At 41.3% G+C, this 13,681-nt stretch overlaps 1 protein-coding gene across 2 annotated transcripts in view; it reads left to right on the forward strand.

Annotated features, from left to right (window-relative positions):
- The first annotated feature begins 1,533 nt into the window (after positions 1–1,533).
- The window catches only part of KIF5B (kinesin family member 5B), a 47,926-nt gene continuing 35,778 nt past the window's right edge, over positions 1,534–13,681 (forward strand). For both annotated transcript variants that reach the window (XM_019973135.2, XM_070800908.1), the window contains exons 1-2: positions 1,534–2,099; positions 9,416–9,503. In XM_019973135.2, coding sequence (XP_019828694.1) covers positions 1,974–2,099; positions 9,416–9,503 — 214 coding nt within the window. In that variant the 5' untranslated portion in view covers positions 1,534–1,973. The remainder of the gene's footprint in view (positions 2,100–9,415; positions 9,504–13,681) is intronic.

The raw sequence follows: 13,681 nt of genomic DNA on the forward strand, positions 1-13,681 counted from the left end.
AGTCTAAGACACAGAGAGGTAGCCTCGATTGATTCTCAAGCCAGGTGCAGAGCTGTGGAAAAGGGGTTTCTGGAGACAATACTCCACATCTATCTTAACATTGTAGTTACAAGGAAACAAGACTTTTTGGGTCCACTTGTAGTCCAGATCTGGTATCACACAGCACCGCTTTGTTGGAACCAATCAAAATACAGATTCATTTAAATTTACTTAAACTCCACATTTCCCCCAAAGCTTTGTAACAACTCCATCCTTTTCTGTGTTTGGTGAGATGTCCCAAGATGCCTGAGGTGTGAACTCTTCCCCCTTTGTTGTGGATCAATAAACCTGAATCTTAGACTCTGGATTCATTTCTGCAGGCATTAGCATGATCAGGGGAGGACAGAGAACAACTGGAGGCTCTCATAGTACCCGTCTTTAGGATTGATTGATTTGATCTTGCTGTCCAGCAGACTCTCAAAGAGTCTTCTCCAGTCAATCCTAAAGGAAATCAACCCTGAATATTCATTGGAAGGACTAAAGCTGAAACTCTAAAATTTTGGCCACTTGATGTGACGAGCTGACTCATTGGAAAAGACCCTGATGCTGGGAAAGATTGAGGGCAGAAGGAGAAGGTAGCGAAAGAGGATGAGATGGTTGGACAGCATTACTGATTCATTGGACATCAGTTTGAGCAAACTCCAGGAGGTAGTGAAGAACAGGGAAGGTTGGTGTGCTTCAGACTGTGGGTTTGCAGCGAGTCCCACACGACTTAGCGACTGAACAACAATAGTACACGCCTCTATTTTTTTTTAATTGTTTATTTTTGGCCACACTGCAGCAGCATGTTGGGTGGGATCTTAGTTTCTCCATGTGGGATGGAACCCTTGCCCCCTGCCTTGCAAGGCGGATTCTTAACTACTGCACCACTAGGTAAGTCCTACTCTTCCATTTTACGAACAAAAATCGGGGACTAGGATTAGCGGTCCTAATTGTCTTTACAGTTTTTCTGTCTTCACACTCTAGATGTGGAGACTGATGAGTTCCACAGGATTATTACGGAGTCATTGGGACCGCCAGTTCCCCGGGGGTCTTCTCCCACCTTACCCTACTGTTCCACATTTCTTCAGCACCTTTCCTCAGACGAAACTTCCTTTTTCTTATTCCTGTCCCCCAACCCCCTCTCTTAGGAATGATCAACCGTTTGAACCATAAACCACGTCCCGCCCTTCATTCAAATCTTCCTTTTCTGGCAAAGCCCTCTAAAAAGGTGGGCTAGAAATCAATGTATCTCCAGACAAAACAGAAAGCAAACACGTCCTAACAGGAATATAGTGTTTTACTTAAACTACAACGTCAAGCACTTTTAACAAGGTCCCTTGTCCTCTACAGAAAAAAACGTTAAGGCACCGCTTAACTCTGAAATCCTCTGCGGGGTCGATAGCTCACTCTGCGCTTGCGCGTCCGGTATCTTGGCCGTGCAACCCCGGCGTAGAGCAGCGGCGCGGCCGCGGATTGGTCGCCGGGGCGCCGGTCATCCGCGCGTGCGCAGTTCTCCGTCCGCGCCGCCCATCCCGCCGCCGGTCCGCGGCCTCAGGAGTGGTCAGGCTGCAGCCGGCGAGCCGGCGAGCCGACAGCCGGGCAGGCCGAAGGTGGGCCCGGCCTGCTGTCTCCTAGGAAGAAGAAGAAGGGGCTTGCGCTCCCGATCTCCGGGATCCCTCCGCCCAGCAACCTGCCCCGCCAGTCAAGGGAGAAGCTGAGGAGCCGCCGCCGCCGCCGCCATGGCTGCCATGATGGGTCGGAAGTGAGCCTGTGGGTGACCGTGCCGGCCCGGGCGCTGCCGCCCAGGTCCCGGCCGCCCCGCCGGGGAAGAGCGACGCCGCGGGCCGCGGGCCCTTGGCCTTCGCCACGCTAGCCCCCTCGGCTCGGCCTACTTCCTCCAAGACTGAGCGGCGGGGAGTGGCTCCCGGCCTCGGGGCCCGGCAGCCGGGAAGATGGCGGACCCGGCCGAGTGCAACATCAAAGTGATGTGTCGCTTCAGACCGCTCAACGAGTCGGAGGTGAACCGCGGTGATAAGTACATCGCCAAGTTTCAGGGAGAAGACACGGTTATGATCGCGGTGAGTGCCCCTGTCCCCACCCAGGGCCCCTCCTTCGTGCCCGGCCGCTCGGGGAGTTGAGAGAAGTGGGGAGTGAGCGGAGAGCGAGCTTTGGGGCGCCCCAGCCTCCCCAGTGGGGTTCGACGGCCCAGGGGAGGGGCTCGGCGCCTCGTCGGGTGCTCCGGGGTCGCCCCACCCCGGTCTGCAGCGCCGGGGACGGGAGGCACCCGCCCTGGGTCCCGGGCACTCCCCTACCTGGGGCGCGGGTGGAGCCGCCGGGGAACAAGTCGAGTGCTCGTTCGCCGACTTTCTGTGCGCCTGCATGTTCTGATGTAGATGCAGTCGGTGTGTCGGACCCCCTTCCCCTCAGATTTATCATTCATAAAATAGATCAGAGTTCGGCCGAGAACGTTGGGATCTGCCTTACCGAACCTTAAGTAGTAATGATATTTAGTCTTAAAAGAAATCTTAAATGTGCGTTAGACCGTCTTGTTTCCTCCGTGGGAGAAGGAAAACCGTAACAGTCGCAGTTACGCTGGTACCTTCAGTGTTCAGCCAACCCGCTTTTGAGTTTACAGTTACAAATGGCGAATCTAGGGCTGTAAAAAGTAGTTTTCTTTGGAAATCGGAGCGCTCGATTTTGTCTCATCCACCAGCGGATCTCGCCGATCAACGTTGGGTTAAATAAGTGCCCAGAGAGACTCACTGGGTTTTATGGGGTAGCACTCCGGGAAAGAGTGTTAACTTTTCGTGTGTATACCAAAGTATTATAAAAGCAGATTTAAAAAAATAAATAAATAAAATTTAATCAGTAAACTAGATTTCTTGTTAGTATCAGATTCCTACTTCTACAATTAGGATCTGCCTTGAAGAAAAATGACTTTGATAATCACAAGGATGGTGAGATAATGTCTTTTGTAATGTGAAACATAACGTGAAAGGTCCTGAAAATGATTCCCAATTCAAGGAGATTAAAATGGAGAATAAGGTAACTGCCTACAGAACAGTGAACTCTGACAAAAAATTAAATTCATCTTTCTTGCTGATGCCATCTTTCTACATTGCTATCACACTCCCCAATTTTAGTGTTTTTTGCCTTTCCATTTAGCATAAGTTTGAATATCTTAATATAGAAATGGGACAGAAATATCACAGGAGATGGAACATTGAAGGTTAGAAGCATTGACATGTAAGACAGAACTCAAGTTCCTTAGAATTTTTATGTGAAAGTTTCCAAGTTCAGCTCTAGAAGATTAATGTCATAGCTCCACATTGCTTGGGACGGTTTTGGCAAACAAGTCATTAGGTTCCTAATAACTGCAGCTCTTACTGTGTGAAGACTGTCAGGCTGGTTCTTTGTTAACAAGTCCACAGAAAAACCCTTGCTATAAATGACATCATGGAGAGGCCAAGAAGTTATGCACGAAACTAATCATTCTTTTCCTTCAGGATGAGCTATTTCACGTGATTTTAGAGGATGTTCACCAGGCCTGGGTTGTTGGTTGGCTGACACTAGTAGGCTATTAGTTTCTCATAGAGTTCTTGTGATTACTCAGCCTCTACAGTAGTTGACATAACCAAGCTGTTTTCCTTTCAGATTTGTGTTAAGGCTGTCTTATTTCTTCAGATATATTTTTGTGGTTATTTACCCAAACCGATAGTATTATCAAGATTTATTTGTTGTAATGGTTAAGATTTGGGATTCACAAAATGTTTTATGGTTAGGTTAGAAGACAGCCTTCTTTTGCAGGCCAAATATGACATAAGATACGAGGAAAGAGTTAAAAGAAAATAAACAATTACCACAGGAAGCACACATTTATTTTAGGTTGTTTCCTTTGGATAAAGTTATTTTAAGTTCGTTACTTAGGTTTCCTTAGTAATTAATCTAAGTGGTGATATTAAACATCATGGACAAGTAATTTAGTCATAAATCAATAATGTACAGTTAGTTGGCCTTTAGATAAACTGGTAAGTATTTTAGTCGTTTTGGGTTTTTTTTTGTTTAAGTATAAGCAGAAGTATATTACAACTGAGTGTGATACAGCTTTAGAAAATGTAAAGCAACATGTTTAGTTCGTTATTTTCAGAAACCAGTCTTTTGCATATAGAAGTCATTAATTACTCTGATACCTCTTTTTAAAAAAATTTTTAAGTGTATTCTTTAATTTTTTTTCTAAGTTGTCTGAGAATTTGTAACGGCAGCTAGGAGTGGAAATAACAAACCTCTAGGTTAAGTCATCTCTTGTTTTTTCTTCATTTTACTGCATACTGACCCTGATTCAAAGTAAATAGATTAAAAAGGAATTGCTGCAGTGCAGCATTTAAAATTAAATTGTCTGAAATAATTTTAAAACATTATGTATACAGACTTCTGGTTAAATCAAAATTTAAAAAATCAGTGTTTTAGTTTACAGTGTTACCGAATTGTAAGTATAATCAATGCTCACAAAGAAGATAGTTTTTTAGGATTCTGATTTTATCTACGTTCAGTTTCCAATATATTGTCCAAACTTTTTTCCTGTTACCCACGTAGTCAGTGATTTTAATGTGATGTGACCCCATAGCCGTGTAATCTTGCAGTATCTTTCTGTGCTTTGCAGCCTTTGTACAGATTTTTTTTGTTTGGTAATTAAATGCTCAGTGAAGTGCTATACATATCACATATTGAATGAAATAGAAATGTGTTACTTTTTGAAGATCTTTGACAGTGATATAGTAAAACTATTTGCTTTAGATAAGCAAACTTGTGACCCACAAAAACTGGGGCATAAGGGAAATGCCTTCTGTAGTTCAAAGGAGCCAGCTGAAAACACCGAATAAAAGAAATCAATAAGAAAAGTTATTCCTTCATCTGTTTATGCATCATAAAAGTGGAACATGCATACTTGCATCAAGTATCTTTACTGACTATCATTCCTTATATGGTATACTATAGAGGCTGCCAGAATCCAAAACGGACTGTTGTGGTTCATTGAAATTGGACCTAGTTCTTACCTCCAACACAGCACAGTTTCCCCTTTCAGATGAATGATGATTTGGTGTTTGATCCTGATTACCTTATATATGAAAATTGAAAAAAGGAGCCATCAGTTGCAGAATGTTAGCCCACATCAGTGTACAACTAAGGAAAATCTAATATGATGTAATCCCATGTGATCTGAAAATCACTATTCAGAATTCCAGAGAAAGACATATTCCTGCCAGAAGTGTGTCCTTTGTAACCAGATTTGGTGTTCAGCCTGGTCTGTGCAGATTCAGGTAGGAACCACTGAACTTAAGAAATCTAAGGTAAATAAACATTCCTGTTTGGTTTTGTCTCCTTGAAGCCTAAGTTAGATGTGAATACATCTTGTGAGTTGGAGTATTTTTGAAGATACACATTTTTAAAGGCTGCATAATGTATATTTCAAGACCAAGGGCCAAATTTCTAAAGATATGGATATCCAGATCATGAGTGTTTAATTTATTTGAAAGATTATTAGTTATGGGATGTACCTTTGTTATAGACCATTAGAAATAGTTTTTATGTTTCACAAGTCTCATTTTTCATCCAGGAAGCCAGGATCACATTTGCTTTATTTAAGAAAATTATAATTCAGTTTTGTAAGTAAAGTAAGGCTATTGTGTGAACTTAATAATAAGCACTGAAGATAGTTTTTTATTTAACAGTGGTATAACTTCAAATACAACTTAGCCACTAAACCACCACTTTAAACAACTTTAAAAAGTCACTCAATCCCAGCTTTATTATCTTTATATCTGCATGCTCATATTCTTATTCTAATACAGTGGTAGTTTGCATATTTGGTGTGAGGTGATGCCTGAATAAACAGCTGCATAAAGTATCAGCTTTTGAGGCAGACTTTATATTACCTGTTATTTTTGGCATATCTCTTTCTAAATGTTTGTGAGCAGGTTTTTTTTTGTTGTTGATGTAAAACTGAAGATAGGACTTAAGTGGTGTTTGTTTTTTTTATTGTTTAAATGTTTATTTAAATAAAATATCATTTGCCTTATTTTGGAAGGATGCAGTTGTCATACTGTTACCTAACTTCTACTGATTAACTTGTTTCTTCAAGCAAAATTAGAATTCGTGAATTTGCTAATGGTGGAGGGTGTCTCTGTTTCAAATCAGGCAACATTACTGATCACTTATATTCAGTCCTTCTATATAAGTGCTTAGCTTGGGGGCTTCCCTGGTGGTTCAGATGGTAAAACGTCTGCCTGCAATGCAGGAGACCCGGGTTTGATTCCTGGGTCGGGAAGATCCCCTGGAGAAGGAAATGGCAATCCACTCCACTCTTGCCTGGAAAATCCCATGGACAGAGGAGCCTGATAGGCTACAGTCCATGGGGTCGCAAAGAGTCGGACACGACTGAGCGACTTCACTTTCTTTCTTTCTTACTGTTTGATAATTTATCCAGCCTTCTCCTCTGTTGTTCTTTGTGCCCTACTCTCATACTAATTAAATGTCATTTCTAAAATTGTGTTACTCTCTTACAATATCTCATACCGTGTCGTTGTTTGGTCACTAAGTCATGTCTGACTCTTTGCAACTCCGTGGACTGCAGCATGCCAGGATTCCCTGTTCTTCACGATCTGCTGGAATTTGCTCAAACTCTTGTCCACTGAATCGGTGATGCCATCCATCTCAACCTCTGTTTTCTTCTGCTCCTGCCTTCAATCTTTCCCAACATCAGGGTCTTTTCCAGTGAGTCCCTCTTTGTATCATGTGGCCAGAGTATTGGAGCTTCAGCATCAGTTCTCATACCTTATAGATACTAAATAAATGTTTGCTGAGTAAATGAAGAGAGAAAAATACTTTTTTCTTTGATAGAACAAAATATAAATATAGTTTATTTCTGTTATTTTGAACTTGTGTTTTCAGAATTATCATGAATACATCTTGCGCCATCAGTGAAATAGTAGATTGTCTTTTATTAGCCACACCTGTAGATTTGAATGTCAGTGTCTTGGAGTCTTAGCAGAAGGACACTTTATGTGTGTTGTAGCCAAAAAATAATCAAGACATTGAGAAGCCTACATTTAATTGATGCCAAAGGGAGGTCATCTTTGGGAGTATATCCTTCAGGAATGCTTTCAGCTGCAGAGAGAAAACAAACAAACTAATGGTGGTTTAAATAAATAAGAGGTTATTTTTCTCACGTAGGAAGTCTGGAGATGGACCTTTACTTCTTGCTGACTCTGTTACCCTCTGTCATCCTTAGTTATTGACTTTTCATCATCATATCTGTCTTGTTTGCAAGATGGATGCTCCAGTTCCAGACATTCATCCCAGAGAGGAGAAAGGGCAGCTTTGGCTGAAGTGATTCTCAGACACCTCCCAGCAGACTGTCACTTCATAGTGTCTAGAGCTGGGTCATGTGGCCAGTAGTTACAAGGAGATTCAGGTAGCAAGTGGTTAGTTTCCAGCCTGTCTGGTGGGAGGCCAGAAGGGGAATTGGGAATGGCTTTGGCTTTTAGGGGCTGTTTGTATCATTGTTAGTGTTATTCCAGGCTTTGGGGAGGGGAGTTGTAGGGTATAGTTTCTAAAAACTATGATCTTTTTTAGCTAAGACCCTAGGCAGTATTCTGCAAGGTGAAGGATTTTTTCTGGGGTCATGATTGTTTATTTTGGGGCCTAGCTCCCTTCCTTTACTTTAGAAGAGACTAGAGAGCTGGCACTGGCACCCCACTCCAGTACACTTGCCTGGAAAATCCCATGGACGGAGGAGCCTGGTAGGCTTCAGTCCATGGGGTCACTAAGAGTCGGACACGACTGAGCGACTTCCCTTTCACTTTTCACTTTCATGCATTGGAGAAGGAAATGGCAACCCACTCCAGTGTTCTTGCTTGGAGAATCCCAGGGATAGGGGAGCCTGGTGGGCTGCCATCTATGGGGCCGCACAGAGTCAGACACAACTGAAGCGACTTAGCAGCAGCAGCAGAGAGCTGGCACACATTTAATTTCAGTGCTGAGAACCCTCACGCTCCCTCTCTTATCTTTAGATGCTTACTTTCTCTCTCAGATTACTAATTGTTCCTGCCAGCTTTTAAACTTGCTCGGATCTTGCCCATCATAAAACATAGCTTTCTTTGTGCCACAGCTAGATTTCTATTCAGTTACCTCCTGATCTTTTTTCACCTCTTTCCAGTCTGATCTTTGTCATTGGAGTCTTCAATTTTGCCTTGACCTCTCCACTATGTATGAGATAGTCACTTCCTCCTTGAAAATTCTTCCCTTGACTTGCATGGATAGTATACTCTCTGATTTTCATTTCATACCTCTGGCTCCTTCCCAAGCTGTATCAGCTGTGCTCAAATTGTATTCTCTAGGCCCTTTAAGGGACCCACATAATCAAAACTATTAAAAATAATGTTAAAATGTTAGTTGCCTTTTTAACCATGTTGACATTTGATTTGTGCATCCTTGCACTTGAGATTGAACAACATCCTTTGGTTTCTTGATGCTCCCAAGTTCCTTTCAGCCTCAGGCTCCTTAAGCATCTTGTTCCCAGTGCCTGGAGTACTTCCCCACACTCACTCTCCCTCATGAGTAACACTGACGAGACTGACAGTTGGTGTGCTCTTTATTCTTTGGTTCATTAACATCCCTTCTCCAGAGTGATTCTCTGCTGTTCTTCTGCCTTCCCCAGTCTCAGGTTCTCCCCTAAGTGCTGTCATAGCCCTTCTGAAGTACCCTCTTGTGCAGGATGGAATTCTAGTCAATTATTTGTCTGATATCTGCCCCGCTGTTATTTCCACTAAAGCAGAGAGTGAATCTGTCGTGGTCATCCTTCTGGTGTGGTGTCCAGCATAACTGGCATTCCATAAATACTTAAATGGATGAACGGTTGAAATGCTGTTGCACTACACTGAAAAGCTGAGTGGAATAATGGAAGGAAACCTGAAGTGAAAGGAGACTTGAGATTGAATTTTAATTGTGTTGTTTATATATTTGGACCTTTCACGATTCTAATTCCTTATCTGCAGGATGAGTTAGTGTTGAAAATAGAGTCTCTATCTGCCAGAAAAGACACTCATTAAGTAACAATCACTCAACAGTATGAGTGACCACCATAGTAACACTTAATTTCTGTGCTGGGCCTTGGAAATACAACAGAGACTAAAACAGACATACTTGGTTTTGTGGAGTTTATTGTAGTGGGTTTGTTCTGGGCCCTAAGTAAGGACTTTTCCAGAAAGGTTCTAAGTGATGCATAGTAGGTATCCTATTTTGAAGGTTAAATATATGGTGATGTCTTTAAAGGAGCTTAGAAATGTCTGTTTCACATTTAATTTGTATAGTTGAAACTTTTGTTTCTGTTTTTTAGTCCAAGCCTTATGCATTTGACCGGGTGTTCCAGTCAAACACATCTCAAGAGCAAGTGTATAATGACTGTGCAAAGAAGATTGTTAAAGGTAAATATATTATATACCTTCTAAGTCATCCCAGCAGTAAGTCCAGTTTTGTTTGTGATCTCTTCAATTTACCCAGCTTTCTTTTTTTTTTTCATTTTACCTTCCCTTTCTTTTTAGTTAGTTGCAGAAGTTCAGATAATAAAAAGGTCAAATATAGTTAAACCCTATTGCTCAAATTTCATGAAATAATTTATGTACAATGCCTGTTGAAGGGTGTTATGAGAATTACAATGTTGTATACATATCCTGGAAAATCCCATGGATGGAGGAGCCTGGTAGGCTGCAGTCCCTGGGGTTGCAAAGAATTGGACATGACTGAGCTACTTCACTTTCACTTTTCACTTTCATGCATTGGAGAAGGAAATGGCAACCCACTCCAGTGTTCTTGCCTGGAGAATCCCAGGGACAGGGAGCCTGGTGGGCTGCCGTCACAGAGTCGGACACGACTGAAGTGACTTAGCAGCAGCAGCATACATATCCTTGGAATATGCAGTTCTATTAAGTATTCCCAAGAGAGTTTCTAAGGTAGCTGTTCTAGAAATACAGCAGCATGAGAATGAAGACAAAATTACTAGACAAGTTTCTGTAAAGTAATAGGAAACGGCAGCCTGTCATTCCCCTGTTGCAGTGTTATTCCTTCCCCGGGGACTTGCCCTGTAGTCAAATGAGAGACCCTTGAGGAATTCACCAGAGGTGCCAAAGATAAGAAAAGTGTGTGCATTCCTGTTAACACCATTAACCTATGCTAAGATATTTTCTAAAAACAGAATCTTAGAGCTGAGAGGGCATTGTGATTATATGGATTTATTAATAAACTTTATAAAAATAAGTGCAGCAACATCTTATATCAAAAGGATCTGATGATTAACTATTGCTTTGTGAAATGATTTCTTTCACTCTTTGACAGCTCTAATTGTTAAAAAATACTCAGATTGAGGCAGCATCTGTCTTATATTGTTCACTGAGCTAGTGGGGTTGGGATTCAGTATCAGGTCGTTAGGTTAGGATTAAGTAGAACACAGACATTTCATCTAGTAACAGGAGGAAACAGTTTATGGGTAGAAGTAGGTCATACCTGTGATGGAAGGAGAAGGTTCATTTCATATTAATTCCGTTTTGTCTCTGATACAGGGAACAGAGTTGTTAACAGAGGCGGGTGGTGGGGGAGGAAGTGTGAGGAAAAGGTATAAAGTCATCTAGCAGTGTGGAAGTGAATGGATTAGGGAGATGTGGCAAGATTGCCAGGTAGCATTAAGAGCGCACTTGAGGTTAGCTGCCAGAGAGTTGAGTTTACCTAGTTGTGTTTTGCCAGGAAGTACACAAGAAGGAGAGGAGGGCAGGAGATGTAGTCAGGAGAGTGATGCTAATGGTGAACTGTGGAATCTAAGCTGGCTGAGGGGGAGGAGGATGCCGGTTGCTAGGGAAGGGGGTGATTTACTAGGGGACAGTGAAAAAGGTGGTAAAATTATAGTCTCAGTGGAGTCAAAGGTTTGTTGAAATCAGTGTAATAGAAGGAGTAAAAGGAAGTAAATACTTGATGCTCGGAAGGCAGTGCAGTTGGTAATGAAAGGAGTGGGACGATGGACTTGGTATCTAAAGGAGAAAAGGATAAGACCATGGAGAAAATTAGGTTAAGAATCTGAGAGGCCAGGCTGTCATCTAGTACACGGCCATCTACTAATGGGATCACTCACTACTTACACATGAAACCACCGAGGGCTACAGCAGGAATGGGGTCGGTGTGAGATGGTGGACAGGAGGGAGAATTCACTGGTGATTCTGTAAACAATTGCAAGAAAGAGGAATAGACAGCATTATCTTTTGTTGTAAGCATCAAATAGTTTTCCAGATGGATCTCTCTGTCAGGGACGCAGTTATACTACATTCTTTGATTTTGGCGTAGTTTTGTCATCAGTACAGCATAAGATTAGTTTTTTTAATACTATAAAGTTATTGATTCATGAATTCACGGGCAGTTTAAATGTATGAATCATTTTCATATCTGCTCCAGCCAGCATTAGACCCAGTCTGCACTTGAGTATTGTAGATTTTAAAATCTGCATGCAAGCCTTTAAAGTGCAGTTCTATTCTGTCATTTTAGCTCATAATCCTATTTTGAGTTTTGTTTTTACAGTTGTCTTACTACGGATCTAAACTGGCTATCAGCCTATTTTGATAAGTCTGTTACAGTGTCAAGGATATTGAAGGCGTTTTTTTTTTTTTTTTTAAGGTCCTTAAGCACACTGGAATTTGGAAAGTATTACTGTGAATCATTTAAAAGTGCTTAATGGACCATGGTCCTTAGCCTAATCTTCTAAAAATGGAATATGGCTATTGGCGGTTATTTAATCACACTGGATATTTAACTAACTTAAAATTCTCTTACCTGTACATTTGTCTAATTCTTAGCTTGGCAACATATCCTCAAGAATATGATGGAAAGCTTTCACCCTTTTGCGAAATCATGGTGCATGACTGGTTTTTCCTCACGTACTAGTTTAGTGACCAAACAGTGAATGAGATTAGTTCAGCCATAGTTTTTCCTTAGTGAAATTTTGGTATACTTGTCTGCCGTTCCCAGAATCCATCGTTTTTCACTTTTTGAAAATGAATGTAGTATTTGCAAGTTAGTCATCTTCTTTTACCTCCGTTCTCTGTGACGTTCGTGAAATGTTTGTCCTTGGGATGTAATTCTCTTAAAACTAGAAACTTGAGCTCATTTAAAACCATTCTTTGACCATCCTACCCACCTCAATCCCAAACTCCCTCTTAGCAGTGTTTTTTCTGTTCATTTTGCAGATGATGTTTTAGAAAATGGTAGTACGTCATTTTTTGACGTAGTCATCTCTTTAGGCATTGCAGGTCTACTCATTCATTATTCTTCTTCTGAACATTTTAAAAATTCTCTTTAGGGCCTTAGTTTTTGTTTTTGTAAAATTCGCTTATCCTGGGCTTAAGCTTTCTCATATTGTTCTAGTGATTTTATCTCTTTTGTACACTCTGAGTGGTGTAGTCTTTAAGAAGAGGCTCGTACCTACTTTCTCAGAACTCTGTGGTCTGTTGTCTTGACATCTAGGGTACTTGTTTCTACTACCTTTTATTCTATTTCATTACTGTGTATAACTCTAAGATGACTTCATTCTTTTTTTTTTTTAAATCTCTGTCCTTTTCCTCAACATTTTGATCCCTTGTACTTTTTACCTTTTACAGAAGATTTCTGCTTTACTGTTTGGAACAGAGTTCTGAGTGGCAGTTCCCTTCTTGGCAATGTGATTAAGAACACAGGCTTTGGAATCAGACAAATTGAGGTTGAAGTCTGGGCTTTGCCACTTTTTAACTTTGTGACTTGTGGCAAGTCACCCAAGCTTTCCAAATCTTCGTTTCCTCTATAATAAGCATAGTGTAAGGATTTAAAAAGATAAAGGTCTTTACTCAGGACCTGGTATGAAGTAAACAATATAACAGATAGCAACTGCTGTTCATTTCCTTTATCCTCTAAGAAAAGAAATTACTTTCTTAATTCACTCTGAACTAAGGATAATTACTTAGCCACAACTGAACTTGGGATAATTCATAACCTGTATAGATATTTTCACTCTATAAAATTAGATTTCAAGCAAGTTACAATGGAAGGTTTCTGTCTCTCTCTCCCTGTGCCAGCTTTGTAATTTATAGAAAGATATCATGGGGCTATGACATTTTCCTTTTATCTTCACCCAGAAACTTTCTACCACTTTGGAGGAGCCTGGTTGTAGTAGCTGGTAGGACTTGTCCTGGACAAGATACAAGTGAGGTGGAGTTTCTAATAAATACATAGATTTAAAGAGAGTGACACGGTGGGGGAGAATGATGAGGTGTGAGGACAGAAAAATCAGTTAAATCATGGCAGGTTGGACTTGGGACACTCATTGGCACACAGATCAAGTAGAGGGCCATGATTAGAAACTGGTAGGCAGGGATCAACACAGTGTTGGGTGAGCTGGTGTTTCTCCTGAGATGTGGACTCGAGGAGCAAGCTGCCAGGTGTGAGGTGAGAGCAGCTAGTGTTCTCTGGGTCCCTCAGTGTCCACCAGGGTTGTGTTGTTTCATAAATTTATGTACAAGTATTTAGCTTATGTATAGGGCTATAACCTTTTCCTTTTTGTAGATTCATTAGATAAATTTTTTTTTCTTTTGAA

The sequence above is a fragment of the Bos indicus genome, chromosome 13 (assembly GCF_029378745.1).
Source record: "Bos indicus isolate NIAB-ARS_2022 breed Sahiwal x Tharparkar chromosome 13, NIAB-ARS_B.indTharparkar_mat_pri_1.0, whole genome shotgun sequence".
Classification (NCBI taxonomy): domain Eukaryota; kingdom Metazoa; phylum Chordata; class Mammalia; order Artiodactyla; family Bovidae; genus Bos; species Bos indicus.